Consider the following 25,214-nt stretch of genomic DNA (forward strand, 5'->3'; position numbering starts at 1 on the left):
ACACCCACCTTTATATAAAGGGGACTCCTCGCAGTCCCCAAGGTAAAATCTATCTTCTCTCTAAACCCCCATTATGATCTCTTACTGACTTGAGCGTCTGCATATACACAACCCCCCCTTTCTAGTATTCAAACTGACGTATTCCACCACATTACAACCACCGCATTAAAGAGCACCAACATTCACCTTCTGATCATGTACAATCAATAACCACATATTCGTCCAAACTAATTGAACACTTTATTGCATATTCCATAACATTCATTGTAAGAGGAGACATAAGTTATATATTTAAAAACGTAAAGGATTAAGTCGAAAAAAAGAAGATAAAATACGAAAGTGCTACCTGAAATAAATTAAGAGACAAATTGTGTGATTTTGTCTTAATTTAAGGATGATTTAGTTCCAAATACTGTGCATGATTTGATTAAAATGTGCAAATTATTCAAAAGATTTCAGCTTAATGATAAGAAGCCGACTATGTAACTTTTAAAGAATATGGCTCAAATTCCACCAAGACAATTGTAAATTAGCCCCGCCCTAGGAGAATTTTGTACTTGGTTCATACTTACTTTAGTTCTCCGTGAGACAGTTGGAAACTAAGCTTGACTAACTTTAAAAAAATCGTGTCACTAAGTACAAAATGACTGCAAACAGAGGCAACAAAGGAATGTTACGACAGTAACTGCAAAATGAAGTGCTATCCTCAACTAGAAAAGGGCAAACTTTCACCATAAAATGTGTGGCTGGCCAAAAGGCAGCAGAGCAGACACCATGTGGGCTGGAGATAAAAGGAAACGGGCAACTGGGGTTTGTTTGAGGTAAAGACCTAAAAGGTTTCTAATCTACAAATGGTTCCGAAAGAGAGGATGAAGTCAAAATAATAACCTTAAAAATGGCATACTGACAAAGAAAGAAGGGGAAAATCAGATTTTGCCACTTGTTGGCACAACAAAGCTATCCCATGATTTGGCTGCGATTTCGGCCGATATCCAAACAACACAAACACATCCCCATGAGTTTGCTATAGCAGTCAGGACACTTTGCTAAATCATGATAGCAATGCTATATGCTGCCATTGACAACCCTCTTTAGAATTTCTAGCATTTTGAACAGCTAAAGCCAATAAGAGATTTTCTACTTCTACAAGCACCTGCTTATGATTCCAATAATGTCAATACCTTAGTATGAATCCAACATACAAATCACCACTAATGTAGTCACCTGCCTATTGCTGTTACTGTTAGTATTACCATTTTGTGATTCATCAATATAATGATAAGAAATTCTGTAGGAAATTATGAAAATCTCTTGTATTGTGAACAGTTAAAGCCAACAAGAAAGATATTTTATACTTCTAAAAGCAACCACCTATGATTACACCAATGTAAATTCGTAAGTATGAACCCAACATGTAAATCATTGTATTGTTGCCTTCCAATTACAGTTAATATTGCCACTTTTTGATCCGTCAATATAACATAGGGAAATTAAGTAGGGTAATCACGATAAAGAGATTGAAGAAGGGATGCTGTTGATGCATCAGTGCTTTGATATAATTTGCTGCCCAACAAGCAGGCAAATGTATCTAAATAAAACACAAACAGAAGTGTAAGAAAGCAAACATATACTCAAAGGAAATGACAACAGGATATGAAATATGCATCGCAGCCAGATCAATAGCCCACAAATGTAGACTTAAATTCCAGCAACTTCCACACATGATCCCTACTAAGTCGGCTTCCACATCTCACACTTTCAAAGGAAAATAAAGTTTCTTGGTTGCCAAAAATAAGCAATGCAAACGGTGAAAATATAGTTCATAACCCGAGCCAAATACCGATACACAGACAAAATCGAGCAAAGCTAGCATTGTTCCAACAATTATTGGCAAGTACCATTTTAGGGAGCAATATCATGTATAACATCAAAGGACAATCTTACATATCCACTCAATTAAATTTGAAATGCTCGTCGAGTACCATATTTTATTTGAGCATATGACATTACATTGACAACAAGAGAAATTACAAAGCAGAGGATAGAAAAATTACAACATTATGTTTGAACTCAATATGAAGAATCCTTCTGACTGGCTTGCTCCCGAATTAATTGTTCTCTGACCCTTCTGATCTCCGCTTCCTTCTCCAACCTCTCTTGCTGCAACACATTACACCAATTAAATAACACAAAATATTGATCAAATATTCATAATAATACTGCAGAATGAATATACGAATCAAAATCCTTAAAGAACAAATTCACCACAGTCAATAACTCAGTTACCTCAACATTGCACACATAAGTAACAATTCGTTATAAGATGAAATCTAGGGTTTGAAATTTTTGTTTCCTCTTAAATGAGTGAAATTAATCAATACAAAACAAATATAGTGAAATTGAAATTAAATATGGAAATTATCCGAAAAGGAATAGCAAGAATTGAATTTTGATTAGAAGATGAAGAATTCGAAGAAGTAAGGGGTAAGAACCTTTTCGTCCTGATGAAGAGCGATCCAGACATGGACTTTGTCCATGGATTGCCAGAAAACGAATGCTGCCAAGGACATTCCAAAGTACGTTGCAACCTTCACCATTTTGAATCTTTATTCTGCAATTCCTTCTTTGCTTCGATTCAGTTTCAGAAATCAATTTTCTTTCTTTTCCACTTCTTCGTTGAGATGAGATGGGAAGGGAAAGTGAATTATTGTGAAAAACACTTTTCTCGGGCTCAAACTTTCGGCCCATCATTATTTCACATAGACCAAATATTTGCACCTCCATCTTTTACTCTCTTTTTCTCATAAGTTCTTTTACTAAAATAATCTCTATATGAGGCGTGACAGATGTTAAATTGAAAGTTTTTTTTTTTTTTTTTGAATAACCTTAAATTGAAAGTTTAGACTCTATTCATGTTGGTCTATTTTCAATTGCATCGTCCCCGTGAGCTTAGCTCAGTTGGTTGGGACAATGCATAAAAATGCATAAAATATGTAAGGTCGGGGTTCAAACCCCAGCCATCACCAATTTTTTTTTTCAATTGCATCGTCATGTTTTACTTATTATCAAAATACTCTTAATTATTGTGTATGTTTTTATAATTAATAAAAAATATTATAATAATAGTATAAATAATGGTATAAATAAATTAGCTCTCCTAAATCATAATGGTAAACCGGAAAATAACAATAAAAAACATAAATTATTTTTAAAAAAACTAATATTGGAGCAAATTTTTTAATTCTTATCATTTAATCGATATGTTCATATATTTTCGACATGGATGTAGTAGGATTTTTTTCCAAAATATTATTATTATTTTTTCAAACTGGATATCCTATTCATTCAACTGAAAAAACTAATCCTCCAAAAAAAATTCTCATGATTTTAACTGGTGATGATTTTCAGAGCTATATTTAAATTCAAGATCTTTGATAAAGTTGCATGGAACCCGAACCATCTTATCCAAAACATTTCATTGTGGGATAATTGAAATAGTCGACCATGATCAAGGTTTGGTGTTTCCAATTCCATCATGAGTGATGAATATCCCTTGTTTTCCCTAAGTATGAGTAAGTGATCTTCTGTATCTGAAGAAGTTGGGAGAGGGAGTTATGTATGTGGTTACTAAGTTATTGAATTGCGGGAACTTGGTTCTTTGTTCCTCGTCAAACCGAGTTGGGTATAAGGCCAACTGATTTGATGATTTAAAGATATATTCAACATGTGCGGAATTTAGACTAGAGAGTATCGACTAAGGTAATTAATGGAAAATGTTAACTTGTGCCCTTGGGGCACAAGTTTAGAAATTATACATAGAAACTTTTTTTTGAAAAGTGTGCATTCAATGCATTTAAATTTTAAAGTTTTATCTTTTCAATGCAAAAGTTATCTTTTAATTCCTTTTTTAGCTTCTTAACTTGTGCCCTTAGGGCACAAGTTAACATGACCCTAAAAATTATAGTATGATGATATATTAGTCCATAGTTTTTCGAATATAATGTCTATAGCGGCGAAGTGCTAAATAAATTTTGTTGTTTCATGTATGAACTACAAGGTTTTATGTCTGTCCATTGTTTTACAAAATTTAATTTTTCGGCAGAAAGAGCATAAGTATATAACTCGAAACAAAAGTATAACTAAAATTTCTAATTTTTTTTTAAAATACATGTTAATTTTACCGTTAACGGCGTTTTTGGTCTTTGCCATATGAGACAAATTTGGTTTTAGTCTCTGTAATTATTTTAAAGCAACTCCACCCTTATCATGTTATATTCTTTTACATTTGGTCCTTGTTGTACATTTTAGTTTCAAAGTGAGTTCAACTCAATCCCTATGAACCAACATGATTTTAATCAAACTGACAAAGTGCATGTTTGGTATTACATATGTTTGTCAAAATCAAGATGATTCACTATCACTTTCACAATGTGATTCTTAAGGGAAAATACTTTGGTGACATAATGTCACCGTGACATTAAATCTGGGCCACACAAAAGTGTTGTGTTGTGTGGCTCAGATGTGTTGTATGTGTTGTGTGGCCCAGATGTTGTGTGGCCCAGATTTAATGTCACGGTGATGTCACCCAAGTGCTTCCCGATACTTAACATGTACAAAAAGTGTATGTTTACAAAAACTACAAAATATGTTGCCAAAAAAAAAACTACAAAATATAGCTTATGTAAACTCAGAGCAGTTCAATGTTATTTTAATAAATTAACTCAAACCTAATAACAAACCTGCAACAAAACTACTGCACATTTAGAAAGAAGAAAGTATAGCATACTGTGAGACCAAACTATGGTCATCAAACTAAAGATTTACACAAAAGATTGGACTTGGCTTAGCGCCTTAGGCTCAATGTAACTTAGTTAAGTACAAAATTTAACGATTATATTAGAGCATGTTCTCCCTAATAAACTTTTGAATTATAGACAAAACGACAAAAAAATCATGGTCAACACTTAGCAAAGTTGAGCACCAATAGGAGACAAATAAATATTTTAAACTTTTTTCATGAAAAGAAAATATCCGCAGGACGTATAAAATACGTAATTTGGAGTTTTGTATCTGAGCAATGCTATATATCTAGAAAAATAACATCAAGAATTCTTCAAGAATAAAGAGTAACCAATCACAATGCACTATTTGCCACAATTCAAGGAGGTGTGGCTGAAAAATAGGAAGTGGACAAATAAATCATCCAATTAAAATTTGCCAACTGTGTCTTGAAAATTTTTTGATGCTATTTTTGTTGAGAAGTAGCATTTTCCTTTGTATCTTGCTATCTGCGTTCCTTTTCATTCACCAATGCAATTTCGTGATGTAGCCATGCATTTGTGCAGGATTATTTCACAAATGATGACCTCCCATTGGCGGATAGTACCATAGAATACTGGCGATAGCTTCGATGAATGAATATAACTCGCGTGGTTGGTTAAACCAAGAACAACAATTTAACCTCAAAAGAGCAATTTCCATTTAAAAAATGCAAGTGTGCAATTAATACTACTAGTACCAGTATAAAAAAATGGCAACTTGAACACCGGCAACGTTTGACCCCAAAAACAATACTCTAGCAAGCAAGTGGCAACCATATATAAGCGAGCACAGCAATGCGTATTCTACGCACACGCCAATCCTGGACCTGTTTTAAGAAAATGAAAAAGAAAGCAATAAAATGATTATTTTTTTTGACGAATAGAAAATTTCTATTGAGTTATTAAAAAATCACAATTTTTAATATAACATTGTCATAGATTCAGAGTATACATCCTCCGGTCACTATTATAAGCAAAACTTTGCATTTTAGGTTCATTCATTAAATGATGTATGTGGTCTATAATAAAGACCATATACACCATTAATTGAATGAATCTAAAATGCAAAATTTTGCTTATAATAATGACCGGAGGGTGTACACCATTATTTACCGTTGACTAATCTTCTAAGAAAATTTATTGAACACTAGAAATGAATTATCCTTTTTCAATCGGATTTTTTATCTATAGGTTAAAAAATTTCTTGAGTAACAAGGTCTAACAATGCAGCAAGCTTTCCAAGAAAACGGTAAATAATTTTTTTCGATAAATAGAAAACGAATTAATATTTTTCCTTCTCAATAATATAGAATTATATAAAAAAAAATCTATTGAAAAATGTATTATTTTTTATCAAGCAGTATGATGGCTAAAATTTCTACCACTAGAGTTGGAACCTGAAACTTGAATATTACAATGTCGTACAAACTAAACCATGTTCACGGGAACACTACTGAATTAATATGAAAATATATCATTTTCTTACAACAATGTCATAGATTCGAAATACTAATCTTCAACGATAATTTGTTGCACACACTCAATGAATATATATATATCTTCTTAATCAGAATTTTCATCGATTACAATAGTAAGAGATTGAACAATGACCAGTACTTATTTTAAATGTTGAAATTCTAATCACTTGGATCAATTACATATAATTGCAAATACACTATTCTTTAGTGCTTTATTAAATTAAAAATCACAGTAATGATATTTGAAAATCACAGTAACAATTTTTCTTAAATTTATGACGTACATCTACACCAAATAATATCGATCTTTGAACAGTAATTCTACAGTTCTACTCATTATAAACGAGATACAATTCTAGTGGACGATACCTCAACAGCAATATCGAATTATCCAATAATAACCTTTTCCCATCTGTCAAGTTGGCTTTTAATTGATCATCCTCCGGCAAGCTCACTAAATGCTCACTCCATCTCTGTCTCTAAGAAGAAAAAAATAACAAAAAGAAAGATACCCCAGCCCGTCGCATTAAGAAAATAATTAACCTTGGACCCATCGCTCCTTTCTTGTCCCCTTTCTTGGCTTCACACCATTACCCTAAGCTTTCCTCATCATCTCATTTCACTATCATATTTTAATCTATATTTTCTGCGTTACTTTCTCTCCCTCACAACATAGTATCCATATTCAAACTATCTCTATCTATCAACTAATCATGAGGTTACGGTGGTTGTTAGACACATGCTCCTCCGCCAACTGCGCCACCACCACCCACAACTCAACCATCTCACTCCATCCATCTAAGAAACAACAACATGCATCTGACTCAAGCACTTCTTCTTCTTCAACCCTAAACTCTGACGACAGCACCTCAACTCTCTATAGCAACTACTCAATACAAACACTCCCATCAGTTCCATCTCTCCAAAAACTCTCTTCTCAAAACCTCAACAACTTCTCCGTCTCCTACCACTGCATCACCTCCCTCACACCCCACTCTTCCCGCCCTATCACCTCCCTTGCCCTCCACAACAACCTCCTTTACGCCGCAACTGAAAACCAAATCAACGTCTACGACCGTCAAACGTGTACATATCTCCACACCTTCAACACCAAATCCATTTCCTCCGGTTCAACTAAAACCATCGCCTTCTCTAAAGACATGGTCTTCACCACTCACCAAGACTGTAAAATCCGTGTCTGGAACCACCACCACAAAAACAACAACAACCACTGCAAGTTAACCACTCTTCCCACCGTCAACGACCGTCTCCGCCGTTTCCTCCTCCCACAAAACTACATAACCATCCGTCGCCACGTAAAACGTCTCTGGATTGAACATGCCGACGCTGTCACGGACCTTGCCGTCTCCAACGGCGTTATCTACTCCGTTTCATGGGACAAAACACTCAAAATATGGAGAATCTCTGATCTTCGTTGCTTAGAATCCCTCAAAGCACATGAAGACGCGGTCAACGCGGTTGCAGTTTCTAACGATGGAACCGTCTACACAGGATCATCGGATAAACGAATACGCGTTTGGGCGAAACCCGTTGGAGAAAAAAAGCACGTTCTAGTTGCGACTTTGGAGAAGCATAAATCAGCGGTTAATGCTTTAGCCCTAAACGAGGACGGTTCAGTGTTATTTTCAGGTGCATGCGATCGTTCGATATTAGTATGGGAACGAGAGGATAGTGCGAATCATATGGTTGTGAGTGGGGCTTTGAGGGGGCATCAGAAAGCAATACTGTGTTTGATCAACGTCTCTGATTTGTTGCTGAGTGGTTCTGCGGATCGGACGGTTAGGATTTGGAAGCGGGTTTATGATGGGTCGTTTTGTTGTGTTGGTGTTCTCGATGGTCACCGGAAACCGGTTAAGTCGTTAGCGGCAATTCAAGAGTATAATGATGAGGATGAAAGTCAAAGTTCTCCAAACGGCGTCGTTTCTGTGTTTAGTGGTTCTTTAGACGGTGAAATAAAGGTTTGGCAACTTTCTATTGGGTGTGATCTGGCCTCTCAGGGTCAATATTTTCTGAATTCCTAGAATAGAATGCTGTAATAAAATCAGAGTATACGAAAAGAAGAAGTACAAGGAATGTGTACAAGGACAAAGTACAAATTAGTATTTGATTTATATTTTTATTTTTACTATTTGTGGTAGGGCAAGAGATCTAATATCCAATTCAATTTTTGGTGGAATCATATGTGGTTTTTGAAATATAACGTTGTTATGATAAATATAAATAGGGTTAATAGTGTTTTACCCCATGTAATTTTTTTTGGATTCCGTCATTGTAATTTGAAGATTTTTTCGGTCTTAGACCTTCATGAAAAATTCTGCCCCTTGTAATTTGAGGAAATTTCGGTTTACCTCCCGCAATTTGAGCAAATTTCGATTTACTCCCTGTTAATTTGAGCAAATTTCGGTTTACTCCCCTGCCATATCATCGATTTTGTACAGTCAAAATTCATAAAGGTCCAAAAGTAAAAAACTTCAAATTACAAGGATGGAATCCAAAAAGAAAATTTTACGAGGGAAAACCGGAAATAATCTATATTACAGGGGGTAAAGCACTATTAACCCATATAAATATTGACAATTTATGAAATAGATAGTATATATATTTTTTAGGGGAAATATATGAAATATTTGATAGGCTAAATTACATCAGGGCCCTTTATGTTTGAGGTTTGTAATATATTGGTCATTTTAAGTTATTTTGTTCACATCTAAATTCTTTTGAGGTTTGTAACATATTGATCCTTTAAGTTGGGTCACACATAAGTCATTTAAGTTTGTAAATATTTTCGATTTAGTTCGTCAGACACATCATCATTTTTGTAACGTTTGGTTAACAGATGGACTAAATGGAAAACGTTTATAAACTTAAATGTGTGACCAAAATAATGTAAAGCATCAATCTGTTACAAACCTCAAACTTAAAGGACTTATGTGTGATCAAAATAACCTAAATGATCAATCTGATACAAACCTCAAAATTAAAGGACCACTTGTGTAATTTAACCTATTTATTAATAATTAAAAAAATATACAATAGTTCTAGTGAACTTAACTCAGTTGACTAAAAAAATAACAAAGAAACCATATATGCTGATATTAAACAAACATCTATGTTAAATGAACCATATTGATATAACACTTCAAAATAAAGAAGAAAAAAAATGAAGCACATAAATCAAACTAAGTTCTTCAACACTTGAAAATTACTTTTGCCTCTTTACTTAGTCAGTGTTTTTTTTTTTGGCTTAATGAACCTCTTTCACCTGGGTTGGAACTTTATACCAAGTAATAAAACAATTTTTTTATTAGAAATATTTTGTATAAAAAACACTTTTTAGTAGATATGCATATATCAATAGATTTATTGGGCTTTGCAGGCTTTTTTGATAGCCAATGTCTGACTTATTTAATTAAATATATATTTTTAAAACCCTAAACCTTTTACTTTTAATAAATAGGTTAGACAAAATCAACCTTAAACATGTCAATTTTTTTTTTTTTTTGAAAGAAAGACTTAAACATGTCAAGCTGTAATCCCCTCTAGACCGATCAGACATATTCCCACCTTTATTTGTTGGTACACAAAAAAAAAAGGTCAGAAATATAAAAATTTAAATTTTCCAAAAAAACATAAATTCCAATTTTTCTCTACATAAATGTGACCTTAGTAATTTAGGAACTTCAAAAAACTTGGTGAGGTAAATGTATAATTTCAGAGGTATGTGTTAAAATTTTCTAAAAGTACTAAAATTTTGGTTAAAAGCCCAGTCGTATATATGGGTCCCGGAGTCCACAACTTCCCTTTACTTTTTCAAAGCCCACCTACTCTCATCTTCAGTTTAGGTTTCTTTCTGTTTCATTATAAAAGCAGAGCATAGGAAGACAACTTTCTCATCAACAAAAGCGAAAAACCCTAGCCGCAAGGCAAAATCAAAAGCTGTTTCAGATTTATAGTACGTTTCACTCTCCCAGTCTAATGTTGTTTTTATTCTCTTCTTTCTAAGAACTATGTTTTATTTAGTGTAGTTTGTTAATAATCATCGCTTTTGATAGGCGTTGCGTTCTTCGTTAGTTTCTCATGCCGAAGTACGTGTCAACGAAAGCGTATATCAATATCAACACGGACTTTTTTTTTTTTCTTAATTATTTGTTAATTAAAGAAAAAAACATCTGCGTATTATCACCATCGCAGTTTGTTTTATTGTCGTGTTGCTATATTTTCATAATTTATTTTAGTTTTAATTTTTATGAATTGTTGTTGCTTCACAATGGTGAACCCTCCTTTATTTTGAAATGGGAGGTTTCAAGTTTCCCGAAGCATAAATTAAACCAAAAAAACCAGTCTCTAACGGCTCAGTGTAATTTAATTTAGCTACACTACGCCACCTGTCTACTGGTACATTTCACAATTCATTTTTGCACACCTCTACTTTGAATTAGTTTTTGTTAATTTTTTATTTGATTATTTGATAATTTGTGTAATTAAACCAATATTTATTTGTTTAATCAGTGGTTGAAATGGAACAATCTTCCAAGCCAAATGTACCTTCTATACCTGAAATCAAAATGAAACAAAATCAGAAAAAGAAGATTCCTTCGCCAAAGGAATTGATATCCTATTACGAATCACAAGGAATGGATTCACAAGAAGCCTCATTGAAGGTCATAGAGGATTTACAGAAGGCGTTGTTTGGAGTAATTTCATCTGGTAAAGGTAAAAAGGATAGGCTTATAAATGAATCTTCTAGAAAGATGGATTCGGTTAATCAAAGACTTGCTATACTTGATATGAAGCTTGATACTAAGCCTGGATTTGTTGAGACGTTTGCAATTGGGGTTGTTTCTGGTGCTGCTCTTAATGGAATTGGTGCTATAATGCCTCACATTCTTTCACCTATTGCTCAGATTTGGAATTCTGTTACCTCAGCCACTAAATCTACCCCTCAATGACATTTTGTACCCTTTTGTTTTATTGTTTAATTTAATTTACAAATGTAAAAACGGCTAGTGTTCATTTGTTGTATTATAGTAGTTTTAATTAAGTTATGTATTATTTGAACATCAAAATACAATCTCAACATTTGTTACATCACAATTACAATTCATACATCAACAATATAGATATAACGTCTCAAATAATGTATTCTAGTAGTGTAAATAAATAAATGAATAAAAAGATATCACACTCTTTAAATCTATGTATCTTATTTTTTGTTTGCTGATATTTTATTTAGGGGTTAAGAAAGGTGGTTTAGTAGTGTGTGATTCACTCGTTGCAGCATCGGTACATGTAGAACTTTTCCATTGGCTGGCCACACTCAGCACATACAATCTTGTCTGGAATTGTTCCATCAACTCCTGGAAGTATTAACCTGTTACAATGATGTGGTTGTTGGATTCCTTGTATGTAATCATCCATTGCAGGCAAAACTCCTTTATCATTCACATCACCCTTCCACTCATCCAACTCATTAAGGCACTTTAAAAACGAGTCACCTTTGCCCTGTGTCATTCTTACTGTGCCTTGACTTATTATAGCCCAACCAAGATCACTGCTATCAAAGCTTAGGATTCTCATTATTTCTAGCATTATTTGGTCATTTTCCACTGTTTTGCTTTGTTGTAATTTGGAATGCCACATGCTTTCAAGCCTAACCCAGAAGAACCAAATTATTGTTGGGTCGGCGAGTACGTTGCTCAGATTTTCGTCATATATGGTTTTGTTGATTCTTTTAACTTTCTGTCCTGGGTTGCTTTTCCCTACATACATCATTTCCAGTGGAATTTGTAGAGTTCTTGCCATTGATTTTGCAGCACTTGTGAATTTCCTGATCCATTCCATATCATCCCCTCCATACAAGCATATGTATTTGCCTGCCGTTACCTGAAACAATGAATAATAAGATCAAAAGAACGGAAGCATATTCCATGCAGTAATTGCGTGACGCAGTTGCTAATTTTGATTGTCCGGTCTAAATCGGTGGCCAAGAAGATTGTTTATAACAGACTTTATGAATCGGTGATTTGAGCTGTCTGATATCAAATTAACATATGATATTGTCTACGCATTTAAACATGTAATTCCCATGGAATCTGGATCCCAAAAGAACAATTATTATACTAATAAGATCAAACGTTAAATGGATCCCCTATCAGTCTATCTTTAGGACGGTGAGGTCATTATTATAACTGTCGTGTATTTGATGAAGGAGAAAGGTGAGAGAGACAATAAACATATAGCTGCTAGTTAGCCACTTTATTAGTTTGGTTATGCTATGTTCATATTCATATATAGAGAATGAAAAACATAGGACTAACCCAATCAAAGAGTAATGGATCAATTGTATCTGCCAATAGTGCAAGTCCCCATGCTTCATCTTTCCAAAGAGCTTCCTCCCTTAAGCTAGAGAAAGGATAAGCCATGCTTCCCCAAATCCACATCATGTGTACTGCATTCAGGTTCACAACCTTCCCCTGTGGATCCAACACCACAAGCATAGGCTTTGTGTTGAAAAGCCACACCTCCTTAATGTACCTGATACTTGCCGGCTCCAGAAGTGAAGGGTCATAAACTGAGTACCATGGCATCATTGATTGCAGTCTCTCAAACTTCTGTTTTGTTTCGGTCCACGAGGCTCCCTTTTCCACAATTGGAATCCAAACAAGTTCATATTGACTTTCTAACCTTGTTGAATCTTGGCGCGATTCTTGATACATTTGTTCAAAAATCACAACCTCTTGATCAGATATATGGTGGAGGTCTGTTATGTAGAGCAACACAATTTTCTTCCTCAACACCTCAATGCTAACCTGAAGGCAGAAAAATGATTATGAATTATAGATTAGTTTATTGAAATTGTTGTTGTAAGATTGCATTGTTGTTATTGTTAGCAAATCTTGATTAAAGCTGATGTCAATAGAATATAGATTCACATATATTGTGTGTGAAATGAAGAAACAACAGATTCTATGCTAACCCTTTGCTTGGTAGAACCATCAAACAATGGCAACGGATCATCCTTGCAGCGAATCAAAGCTTTTAGAACCTTAATGTTATCCTGGTGAGATGTCTCAAAAAGGTGCTGAAGTGTTTGAAATGCTTCTTTCTGTTTGTTGTCATCTGCATCATAACATAGTGTTTGGACGTATAGAGATTAGAGAAATTTTACCCAAAGAAAAACCATACAGTGTTTCTTCCTCATCTTCATGATTAACACACATGCCTAGTTACTGAATCCAGTAACTAAATTGACTTAGGCTTGTTCGACAAGTTCAATTCTATCCGCTATCCGCTATATTTTAGCAATCAAAGCCTTAATTACCTAAATGTTGACGACAGATGGCGAGCTGATTTTGAAGGTGACCATTCATGCTGTCTAGCTTCTGAGTCAAACTGGAAAGCTCCCATGTCTCTGTTGTTGATGTCATGTATCTAAAATCAACATGTTAGAGTTAATATTACAATACAAAAACAAGAAAAAACATTAAGATATTTGTTGTTGGTGCAGGAAAGAATTAAGAATAAGATAGATATAGATGTACCCTTGACCCAAGCCAATGATGCCGAAAATATGGGATGCACATGCCACAATACTCCTAATAATCCAATAAACAGCACTAGGAATAAGAGTGGAAGCAGTCAACGTTTCAGGTGCTTCATGGTCAGTGTACTGATCAGGAAGCTCATGAAACTCCACAATGCAATCAGTAACATCCAACATGGCCTTGAGAAGATGGTTCACAGCTTCAAATTTAGGTCCTAAATCATCAACTTGATTCAGTGATTCATGAATATGCTTCAACAATGCAACTGATTTAGCAAGACGGTTGGTGGCATAAAGCTGAGCTACAAGCCAGAATTCCCCTAGGTTGGCTGCAAATGCTGCTAATGCTATCACCACTTTGGCATCCCATGAATAGCTTGATAGCATTCCAAGTATTCCTATGGCTATGGCATGAGCATCTCCCCCACCCATCATACACTTGCAAGATATCTAATACAAGCATGCATCAAAACATTAACAACTTGAATTTGACATATCTAGTTCTAGAAAATATTCGGTTTTTAGTGCCGGCAATGCATTTTTTGTAGCACAGTTTTCAATACTGTCACTCGTATTTGGGAGAGCTTGTATAAACAATTTACGGCATGTTAATAAACTGTCATAGCTTATGACGATAATTTATAATTTATACGAAAGTAATTTGACTTTATTTAATCATTTATTATAGAAATAGTGTTAAATATGCATGCTGATGCATGGAGATGGATGGGAAACCTCGCATGAAATTTTGTTAATTGCGTGATACGAAATCTCTAGCACGTCTGATAAGTCAGACTCGTTGGCATTATCCTTAATGGCACCCATTTGCACTTGCTTTCCCTGTGTAAAATTTCAAAACAACCACAAACATAAACATAGTTAATTAACAACCAAAAAGCATAAGGATACTAGGTCAATATATGCATACACATACCTGAACGATGTCAGGGATGAGAGAAGCTGCATGGCGAAAAACGTCTTGAACAACATTAAGTAGAGGTCTAACATCAACATGTTCTTCAATTGGAGCATGAGTGGCGCGGATTTGTTTTGTCATAACCGTATCATCTGATGCCGAAAACATGTGGCGCATAGCTCTAGATTGGTTCTTCCGTGGTACCATTTCCATTTTTTGATGAAATAATAATGGTTAAGATCACTAGTTCACCACAACTGGGTTAATTCGACTAGTGTTAGTCAGCTAGTTGTATGCAGAATGCAATATATAGTGAAATTGATGCCAAACTCTGTTGAATTTCTACCTTGCTTGTGTTTTGGTTCAAACAATATAAAAAGTGACAAGGTGAAAATGAAATATTGGATAAAGGATTGGCAGAATTTATACCTTTCATCAGTTCAGACTTTCTTATTATTATTGGTATCTTCTGTCAAACAGTTGTAAAAGTAAAACGATTTACACAAGAGTGTAAACTTTTATGGGAAATTAATTAATGAATTACTAACTTTTATACTTTGTTTCTCAGTAACTCATTAGTGTCTAGGCATCACACTTTTTAGACTAACACGTTGTAAAAATTATGATCAATACAAAAATTTAATTTCTTAAAAGAGGAATCATGACATAATAGTTATTGCAAGAAAGGTATAAATAAAATCATTAACATCGTTGCAACTTTTGTGATGTGAAAGAATCATTACTATTTAGTACAAGTGTCATTACTATATACGATTTTTTTATACCATACTTTTCCTTTATCATAAAACAATCAAGGTAGAGATTCCTCTGCTAACTTTTTAATCCAAGAGGGCCATAATGTAGTACTAGGAGTGGATTGTAATTTTTCATTTACATTTTTCACCATAATACTAAATGCAGTTAATCTAATATTCACATGGATGTATTGACCACAACACTTTCTTGCTATTGAATTAATTGCTGATGATACTTTTAAGGCTTAATTAATGATTTGGTCCCTTAAGTTATTTGTTGGTTACATTTTGGTCCCATAAGTTATTAACGTTACAATTTTGTCCCTCAAGTTATTTGTTGGTTACATTTTGGTCCCATAAGTTATTAACGTTACAATTTGGTCCCTTAACTTATTTTTTGGTTTCGTTTTGGTACCTTAACTCTTCCTCCGTCAACCACTCTGGTCCTTTATGTTATTAGAGTTAAGGGATCAAAACGAAACCAAAAAATAAGTTAAGGGACCAAAACGAAACCAAAAAGTAAGTTAAGGGACCAAATTGTAACGTTAATAACTTATGGGACCAAAATGTAACCAACAAATAACTTAAGGGACCAAATTGTAACGTTAATAACTTATGGGACCAAAATGTAACCAACAAATAACTTAAGGGACCAAATCATTAATTAAGCCAACTTTTAATGAGTACATATGGTCTAACTAATTTACACTAAAATAGTTAAAATAAACTTATTTTGAGTTCAAATATGGTTTCATAAAAAGCTCCAATAAATTTAGCTCGGATAATGTCAAGGTTGATGAAATCGACCTCCTCCCGCTATCAATAAGTTTAAACCATTGGCTTCCAGGGTCACATGAATGATCATTGCTCAAGCATTTACAGGCGTTGGTCACAATGATGTTGTTATCATTCACATCTAGACAAACATTTGTTGATCCACTGTTAATTTTTGATGAAAGGTGCAACTTGGAGTCTGAGATCATGTCCCATTTAGAGTTAGGATTTGAGCATAGTATGCTAAGTGTTGCAGGCATCCCTTCTTTCACTGCTTGTATGCAATAGTATGTACCTTTTATTGATAGTATCTTCTGTGGAGTGTAGTTCCAACCATCAGAAAGAGAGCATGGACCTAATTTTAGTGGCTCTAGTAGTGACTTCCTTATCACGCAAAGACCGGTTGAAGGATGGAATATCAGTTTGTGTGGATTGCCTACTGTTATGCCTGGACCTGTGCAATGACAAAAAGAGTATATAATTAAAGTCTTCATAAAGTGGTCAGAATTAAATATGTTATCTTAGGAGTCCCTTATTGGATGATCTATAATCCAAAAACGCGTTTATACGTGGGTGACATCTGTCACCTTACAAACCGATTTTGTAAGGAAGTGAATTTATACATGAGAGACACCTCTCACATTACAAACAGGTCCTGTAGGGTTGATTAAACCCCAACCCAAATTCTAAGATATTATTTTTAGAAGTTAAAATCACGATCAGATCCCTGCAGTGACCGTGAGCCATTAGATATAGGTGCAGTTGGATCTTGCATCAAATCTAACGATTCTGTAGCAGCTGCACCATGCAGCCGCTACAGAGGACTCAAATTAGATTAAAAAATCACATTTAGTTTTAGCATCATAGAATTGACAATCGAGAGATCAACCGCCAAGTGGTGGTCATTGTAGTTCAACTAGCCAAAGGTCAATTGTCAGATTAATCTAACGATTGAGAGATCAATCCAGCAACAAACTTCTGATTCGATGAGAAATAGAAGAGATATTCAAATCTGAGAATTGAAGTTTAGTAATTATGTTGTTACCTCGAAATGGAAGTTGGAGGGAAGAAATCCTTTGCAAGAAGCTAGCATTTCTAACTTGTGTCCAATCCCAATTGAGAATCCCATAAAACTCTTCCATTCCAATAACCCCTTGTCTAAAGTAGTAACTACCAACCAATGTCCACAAGGCCCAATCCAAATCAAGTTCAGCTGCATATGCCATAAAACAGTTAAGATAACGGTTGTCATTGACATTAGTGCCCCTCAAGTCCACACCAAATTCACTCACAAACAATGGCCATCCTTGGTCCACTAAGTAACCAGACATTCTCTTCATATTTCCAGCCACTTGTCCACATACTTGATTTGGGTTGCCTGATGCCCAAGCTTGACCATCAGTAAAGGCATACCAGTGTGCTTCAAAGACTAGTTTCCCCTTGAATGTTAGGTTCACTGGTCTTTTGGCAATATAGGATAAGTCTTTATCAAAATTTAATCCAGATAAAATTACAAGAACATCTGGATTTGCTGCATGAACTGCTTCTGCTCCTTGTACCATATACCTTCAATTCAAACAAACATCAACTTATCATCCATGTAACATGTATTTTTTATCTTAAAAAAATGGAACATGTATTTTTCTTTCTCTACACTTTTAGTCTTAAATTTGTTTTTATTCCTCCATAATAAGATAATCACTCCTTTTGATCCCGATAAAGTTTTTCAAATGTTTTGTTGGCCACTCTTTTCTGTGAGAAAAGGGGACATGCACCGTCAGTATAAACTAGTTTTACACCTACGTCTAATAAAAATGAAGAATTTGGCAGTTATTCTAAAAAAATGGTTACAATATATGATTAGCTGACAAGATGATGAATTTTTATTGGACGACTACACTGTTAGTGAACCTCCATTAAACTCCTTTTCTAAATGTGTCACCATTAGTCCTTTCCATAACTTTCTCTGTCAGAAATTATATATGGCAAACAAAAAGACATGGTAAATGAATACCACTTCATTTATAAATTTTATGCCACAAGAGGTGACATGAATTTTCTTTGCACATATAATTTCTAACTTAAGAAATTATAGAGGGAGTAATGTTGTCACATTTAAAAAAAATAAGAAGACTGAAGTTTTTAGAACTAAAAAAGAGAGGTTAAAGTTTACGAAAATAATTTGAGAGCAAAGACAACAATTACTCTATTTTAGGAACTAAAACAATATTTAATCTTTGTTTTCACTAAACCATTATTTATATATGCATCTCTAATTGGATTTTTGGCCTTTTAATATTTTTCTTCCAGTCTAAGTAATCTTTGTTACCTGTACCAGTCGTCGACATTCTGTTTCGGACCTCTAAGTTCATTCCTCAAGCTCATGCCAACCACATTAGGCACTCCATTGAAAAGAGTAGCCATTTTGGTGAGGCCCTGGACCCACAGATTAGGGTCAAAATATTGGTCACCAAAAAATCCATTACCATCAGAGTTACTGCAGCACCAGCCTGGCTGTGTAATATGGTTGTCCAAAATCACCATCACATCATTGTCACCAAGACTTTTCACTACTGCCTGGAGTCACCACCACAAAACATTGCCCCACTCTTAGCTCAAAGTTTAAACAAACATATAGAATACGTATAAAATACTTTTTTAATCAGATAAATTACATCTTCTTACAAAAAGCTAGTTGGTCTTATAAAATTAATTTATATGCATAGAAATTGTAAAATTTTGTACCTGAAAAGCTTGAATAAGGGAAAGATCAATGATGGAAGGATTATTTGATTGAAAACCAGCTACAGATTGAAGAAGACCAAGGTTCTGAAATGATTGTCTAACAGTAAGAGAAGAAAGAGTATCATTAGTAAGAAGAAGGATAGGCCAAGTGAGCCTAACACAGTTAAATCCCATAGACTTAATTCCATTAGAAATAACATCCACAGGCTTTTTACTGAGCCCTTCAGCCACCACAGCATCTAAATGAGACACCCAATTCAAACATGCTAGTTTCACTCTTTCTCCATCTTGATTCACTATCCATCGTGAACTTGTTCCTAGTGGAACACCTTTCACTGCCACCACCGGATTCAATTCTAATATGGTTGCTCCGATTAATATCAACATGATGCACCGCCACAGACTCATTTTGTGTTTCTTTTTCTTATGATATGATATGATATGATGTGATCATAAACTAATGATACTGTCGTTTATATATAATAATATATGATCCATGCGGCAACATGAATATTCAATGACAAGTAACTTTGTTGTATCCTATTTTGTCATCTTTCCTTTTAAGTATATTTAATATAGTCTTGTACTTTTGTATACGCCTTACCACTTCATCATGGAAACAAGTTTTATGACATGGTAAAAGATAAAATATAATCTAGAGTTGCTGACTTCAAATTTATAATTTTTTTGGGATGTTTGAACTTAGACTTCAAATTTTTTTTTGGGATGTTTGAACTTATTTATCCTTACTTTTTCTACAAGTGTTATGTTGGCGGTGTGAGTGTGACCATGTTACGATTTTAGTACGCCACGTGTTAGATTTCTGTCTCGGTTTTAACTATTTAATAATAATAATCTGCATTTAAATAGTTTAAATTAAATTAAAAGAATAATCTTCAATTTCGAACTGAGCCAACACGTGTTGGTAACATAAATTATTACAGTACAAGATTAAATTAAATTACAAGAATAATCTTCAATTTGGCAAGTATTCTGGAGCTCGGTCGGGAGCAATGTTAGAATTTGAACTCGGATTTTCTTATACAATTCGTCATTAAGTTCGTTAATCATTTATTCATTTCAAAGCTAATATTTAATAAATAAATTACTAGTATAAATTTTGATAATAAAATAAAGGTCTTGCTTAATAAATTTTGCCGGTTAAAAAAAATTCATGCTTAAAAAAGATAAAATAAAGTTCCAAAACCAAAATTACATTTTAGATTAGTAGTTGAGTTCCTAGCCCTTCTTCATTTAAAATTAGAGTCTTGCTAACCAATACCCTAAAGATATTGTTTAAGAAACCCAAAAAAACAAAATTTGTCTTGAAAATTTAAGTAAAACATATGTTAAAGTCATAACTACATAATTTTTAATACTATAAAAATAACTATTTTTGGATGCTTAAAGAATGTCTTAAAGGCACTTGTTAGAATTTCTGGTAAAACAAAATTAAATAGTTCTTAGTACAGGAGAATCTTATGTTAGATTAATACACTTCCATAATTAATACTGTTTTTAGTCAAAGCATAATTAATACCTCAATGGTAACAAGATCCCTCAAAGAAAAACAACAGAAACAATTACTTGTAATTTACACCAGTCTATAATAATGTTTTTCCGTTTGAAGTAAAATTGTTGGCTAAGCTAAATTGATAGAGAATTCGAGAGACCACCTATACGTGTAATATTGTGGCCTCATCATATACTATAGAACGTATCGTGACTCCATCCAATTTTGCAGTTTCAAGTTATATAAACACTTTCCTTCAAAAAAAAAGTTATATAAACACTTCAAACATTTTTTGTACGTAAAATTAATACTTAACTTAAACGTGGTGGATATATGATATATTACGTAAACTTTGGCGGCATATTTTCTGAAAAATGCCAATTCAATATGTGTCATACACTCCATGCCATAGGTTCGCACTTGAAATCAAAATAATGACAATATTTTTTTTTGGCTATTGCTTCTACTACAATTTGTGCACATTTTTGGTGTTTTCCTTCTAGTCAGTCCTTCACTCCTTTGTACCCCAGTAATTGATTCTCTCTTTCATCGTGACTTTATTTTGTATTTGAAAATAAAAAAAAAAAAAAAATGATTTGAAGTAATTGATTTCTATGTTTTGAAGAAGACAATTGATGCAATAGTAATTAACTTGAAGTAATTTGATGGCACACAACACAAACTTTATATATACAATGAGGCAACACTAGTTCATTCTGTAAACAAATCCTCCTAACCCGACATAGTTTTTTTGGTTCAAAATTGTGATAAATGATTCTGTACAAGAACAAAATGAATCCTCGACAGCCGTCAAATAAACAAAGCTTAATAAAGTTTTATTCTGGTATCGATTGTGCTCCGGCAAATAGGGCAAAATTCAAGGCTTTCTCCACATTCACAACAAGTCTGTACCATGTCAGAAAATAAAATTGCAAAGTAAAGTTAATAATATATCCTTTTAAGACCACCTTAGGTTCAATTCAAGAAGAATCAGCAGCACATAATTTAATCGGTTACCTGATGCCCGCAACCAAATGCCATATCCTTCGCATTAGTAAGACAAATGGGGCAAACCTGCAGTTAATCAACATGCGAATTATCATTGAAAGTGACAAAGAAATGATCATTAACCATGAATTGATGATTATGCCAGGGTTCAAGTGAGCAAAGCTATACAATGTCTCAGGCAAACATGATGATGGTGAATGGTCCTAGATTTTTTAATACCTTATTGTCATATAAACCACCTGAAGACGGTTCCGTGCTCATTTCATTTTCATTGCTAGCATATGTATGTGTACTTTGCTGAAAACTATTTGAACGAAAAGATATTGTGGCGTTACTAGAAGAAGCCCTATCATATTGAGGTGGAGGTAAAGGAACCCTGTCTGGTGAATATCCCCTTCGTGTCCTACATTCATCAAGGAAGACATGATGCGAATTTAGTTATTATCTGAGAAAAACATGTATGATAGGTCATAAGTTATATATTTTCCTATATAACATATCAATCAATTTACCCCAATATGCTGTGGTCTATGGTTGCTTTATATTGAGAAGGTATCTCCATCAAAGCTGCTAGAGCAAACTCTGTCTCTTTTCGGTTTGAATCCACATTTCTTGACATTATTTCCGTAAAATTCACAAACTACACAGAAACCAAAAGTAAAAACATTCACATTTCTGCACAGTAGTAAGATTTGAATATGGAAAGCCAATATGGTCATGCACATTACACCAAACCTGAAAATTGTCGAAGGCTCGAGCCGGAATGTTATCGTCAAATTCCCTCATCATATCCCATGGTCCATCTCCAACTCCAACCAAAACTATCGACAGTGGATACTCGCTGCAATTTAGCGAGTGTAAGAATCCAAGATAGCGTATCAGTGGAGAGAAGCAACTACAAAACATACCTGGCTTTCACTATTGCATCAATTGTCTTCTTTTCCTGAGAACTTAGCTTGCCATTCTCTGTGTCAACACTTCTTGTCACCTGTGGCAAAATTCAGGTATCAATTTTTCAAGATCTTGCATAGGAAAGGAAAAATGAATATCTACAATTGTCATCATGTTGAAGTGTGATTTATGAGCTAAATGTAGCGGATATTATTTTTATTACCGTCATTAACGAAGTAAACAATAAAATTTGCTATCACGAATCATGATATAATTACAACATAATTTCTTCTACAAGACGCATAAGAGAGTCATTCACATAACTAGCATAGTAATTCTTTGGAACTTATGGCCAGTGCATATTTAGAAAACTACTTACAATTTGTACTTTTGAATGGAATGAAATGTGCATTAAAGATACCTGTCCATCAGCAATTATAAGCAAGACATGATATTGGCCGCCACTTTTCTCAACAATAGTCATGGCCATCTCAATAATTGGAGCAAATGAGGTGGGTCCTGTAAGATAAATTCAACGAGTCATGTCAAGCCTAATTAAAAAGTGGTATAGATGCTATCATCGAAGGCAACACCTGCGAGTCGGAGGCATGGAACAATCTCTCTATATTTTGACAAAACTTCTTCAAATCCATTGCAGCACCTCTCATCTGAATGGAAACTAAAGACGTCTTGATCATGTGTTGATGCTGACATGAGAAAAAAGAAAACAAAATCAAGTTTTGCTATTTGGAAACAATAAAAAAAATGGAAAAAGCATGAAGATCTTTACCATCTCCAAATCCAAAACAAGGAATCAAGTTATCCTCATCAAACGCAGTTAATGTTTTCCCAATAATTGAGATTGCTTGTTCATACGGATTTTGACCATTTCCAATGTGATGTAAACTTTTTCGATTGAATGACCTCTTCCCTGATTTTCAAAGAGAATTATATATATTATGTACCACGACTCGCCGTAAGAAATTCAATCATCAAGATATGACTTATTAGTAAGTGACAAAACCTGTCCATTCGTTGCTCTTTGTGAAATCAATGCCAACAATGAGATTAGATGATTCCAAGCCAGCACGTGAAAGAGCAGTGGTAACCTGTGTGCAATTATTTCATTAAACTATATTACTTCATTACAGAAATCTATGAAATTTTAAGAATAGCAATCCTGATTGATCAATAATATGAATACGGTTACAAGTAAAATTTGTTATGGACATTTTGATATTGAAATCTTAGAAAAGAAATAAAGTAAAAAAAAAAAAAAAAAATCATCAGTGAGATTCAGCAATATATTTTCTCAAACAAACCTTTGCACACTTGGACTAACTACTGGCTAATGACTAAGTTTTCTTTGTTATTGCTAGAGATAGGAATATTAGAAAATGAATATAGCTTCAAGATAATGAAGAACATAAAAATGATTGACAGTAGTTTCTTTAGCAGCATCTCCTATTCTCCTTTCACCTGATGTGATGGAGAGAAAAAATGATTCCCTTTCTTTTTTGTTTAATACTATCCACACACAAAACACAAGTATAGAGTAACAAATCATAACAACACAACAATCTGAATTACCTCGTCAAGAGAATGATAATCATCAGCAATCCTTGAATATCTCCTATCTAATTTCCTATTTGGCCGTGAATAATCATGAGAGGGAGCCTGTGTAGGGCGACGATGATTAGGCCTTTGATATGGATTTTGCTGTGGAGGGTATGGATATGTTGATTGTGGATATCCATAGTTATTTTCCCATGAAGATGAAGAAGAACCAACAGAGCCATATGATGTTGATGGTGATGATGATGATGAAATTGCATGTCTCGTCTGAGACCCTTTTGAACTCTTACCTCCCATTACCGTCTCCTTAAAAATCAATGCAAGGAAACACAGAACCACAACCAAAGCTGTAAAAGTATCCAGCTGAACCAGAAACACAAAACAAAGTGTTCAATACATACATATATGTAATAATATGTTTATATAGGAACCAAATTAACTAGAGTTACAAAATTTCCAAAACTAGAAATATGAAAGAGAAGAGAAGACCAAGAAAAATAACTCAGGCGCCTATTAATGATGACTGAATCAAACCAAAATGTTTTCCACTAATATGCTAAAAAAGAAACAATCACTATAACATGTTTTTCCATGTACCTCTAGATGCATTGTTTCCACAAAAGAATTGCAAATGAATTGTGTGAGAGAAATGAATTAACAAGATGATGATGGATATAGTTTGATGTGTCACGCTAATGACGAAGAATGGACTGACTTATACTTGTTGAACAAGCTATAATAAATGGAAGAAGACTATGAAGTATGAACGAGGAATGCTGGTGTTAGAAGTAAAAACCAAAACCAGCAAGGTCAGTCAACTACAATTGTTTTATTGTCCTGTTGACAAGTGTACTCCACTCTATCATCACCTCATAATAAATGTCACAAGTTTGCAAAAAGAATTTTTGTGAATATCACTTTCAATTTTAATTAAATATTGACTATTGTTTTTCAATTGTATTTTTTTATTACTACTATGCTATAAGCAAATTATATGCAAGAGCTAGAAATTGAACTTTGACTGTTTGTTTAAAAGATCAAATCTTTTATCACTTGAACCAACCCTTTTTTAGTTTTCAATTGTATCTTTAATTAATTAATATTATGTGTTTCATTTCCATGTTGATAATTTTTTGGTCAAGTACTTAGACTCAAATACCTCAAATGTAAATAAT

At 33.9% G+C, this 25,214-nt stretch overlaps 6 protein-coding genes and 1 non-coding gene across 8 annotated transcripts; 3 read left to right on the forward strand and 4 right to left on the reverse strand.

Annotated features, from left to right (window-relative positions):
• Positions 1-1,856: 1,856 nt before the first annotated feature.
• LOC146933563 (uncharacterized) lies at positions 1,857-2,683 on the reverse strand. The gene is made up of 2 exons (XM_085705349.1): positions 2,493-2,683; positions 1,857-2,160 (listed from the first exon to the last, which is right to left on the reverse strand). Exons 1-2 carry the CDS (start codon positions 2,595-2,597, stop codon positions 2,071-2,073), a joined length of 195 nt encoding a protein of 64 aa, XP_085561475.1. The 5' UTR covers positions 2,598-2,683; the 3' UTR covers positions 1,857-2,070.
• A 3,762-nt stretch (positions 2,684-6,445) lies between these two features.
• Positions 6,446-8,534, forward strand: LOC146933564 (Transducin/WD40 repeat-like superfamily protein). The gene has a single exon (XM_085705371.1). The coding sequence runs from the start codon at positions 7,012-7,014 to the stop codon at positions 8,338-8,340; it is 1,329 nt and encodes a 442-aa protein (XP_085561497.1). The 5' UTR covers positions 6,446-7,011; the 3' UTR covers positions 8,341-8,534.
• A 1,677-nt stretch (positions 8,535-10,211) lies between these two features.
• On the forward strand, positions 10,212-11,413 carry LOC146933565 (ribosomal protein-like protein). 2 transcript variants are annotated; one of them, XM_085705376.1, is made up of 2 exons: positions 10,212-10,714; positions 10,829-11,413. In XM_085705376.1, exon 2 carries the CDS (start codon positions 10,837-10,839, stop codon positions 11,266-11,268), a length of 432 nt encoding a protein of 143 aa, XP_085561502.1. In that variant the 5' UTR covers positions 10,212-10,714; positions 10,829-10,836; the 3' UTR covers positions 11,269-11,413. The 2 variants fall into 2 exon arrangements, with proteins under 2 accessions (XP_085561502.1, XP_085561501.1); XM_085705375.1 differs by having other exon boundaries at positions 10,212-10,271.
• Positions 10,576-10,722, forward strand: LOC146933566 (small nucleolar RNA snoR137). The gene has a single exon (XR_015009279.1). It is a non-coding gene; the product is annotated as a small nucleolar RNA snoR137 (small nucleolar RNA).
• On the reverse strand, positions 11,348-15,057 carry LOC146933567 (protein SIEVE ELEMENT OCCLUSION B-like). The gene is made up of 7 exons (XM_085705372.1): positions 14,797-15,057; positions 14,598-14,702; positions 13,861-14,312; positions 13,641-13,750; positions 13,296-13,438; positions 12,637-13,128; positions 11,348-12,202 (listed from the first exon to the last, which is right to left on the reverse strand). The coding sequence occupies exons 1-7, from the start codon at positions 14,989-14,991 to the stop codon at positions 11,585-11,587; spliced, it is 2,115 nt and encodes a 704-aa protein (XP_085561498.1). The 5' UTR covers positions 14,992-15,057; the 3' UTR covers positions 11,348-11,584.
• Positions 15,058-16,177: 1,120 nt separating this feature from the next.
• Positions 16,178-19,500, reverse strand: LOC146933568 (glycosyl hydrolase 5 family protein-like). The gene is made up of 4 exons (XM_085705374.1): positions 19,053-19,500; positions 18,637-18,884; positions 17,353-17,873; positions 16,178-16,761 (listed from the first exon to the last, which is right to left on the reverse strand). The coding sequence occupies exons 1-4, from the start codon at positions 19,458-19,460 to the stop codon at positions 16,262-16,264; spliced, it is 1,677 nt and encodes a 558-aa protein (XP_085561500.1). The 5' UTR covers positions 19,461-19,500; the 3' UTR covers positions 16,178-16,261.
• A 1,726-nt stretch (positions 19,501-21,226) lies between these two features.
• Positions 21,227-24,803, reverse strand: LOC146933569 (E3 ubiquitin-protein ligase RGLG5-like). The gene is made up of 12 exons (XM_085705377.1): positions 24,637-24,803; positions 24,055-24,402; positions 23,489-23,573; positions 23,255-23,395; positions 23,058-23,171; positions 22,886-22,983; positions 22,482-22,561; positions 22,309-22,414; positions 22,086-22,213; positions 21,793-21,976; positions 21,583-21,639; positions 21,227-21,471 (listed from the first exon to the last, which is right to left on the reverse strand). Exons 1-12 carry the CDS (start codon positions 24,646-24,648, stop codon positions 21,391-21,393), a joined length of 1,434 nt encoding a protein of 477 aa, XP_085561503.1. The 5' UTR covers positions 24,649-24,803; the 3' UTR covers positions 21,227-21,390.
• Between the last annotated feature and the right edge of the window lie 411 nt (positions 24,804-25,214).

Source organism: Medicago sativa, chromosome 4 (assembly GCF_051527215.1).
Source record: "Medicago sativa cultivar Bolivia chromosome 4, Bolivia_mono, whole genome shotgun sequence".
Classification (NCBI taxonomy): Eukaryota; Viridiplantae; Streptophyta; class Magnoliopsida; order Fabales; family Fabaceae; genus Medicago; species Medicago sativa.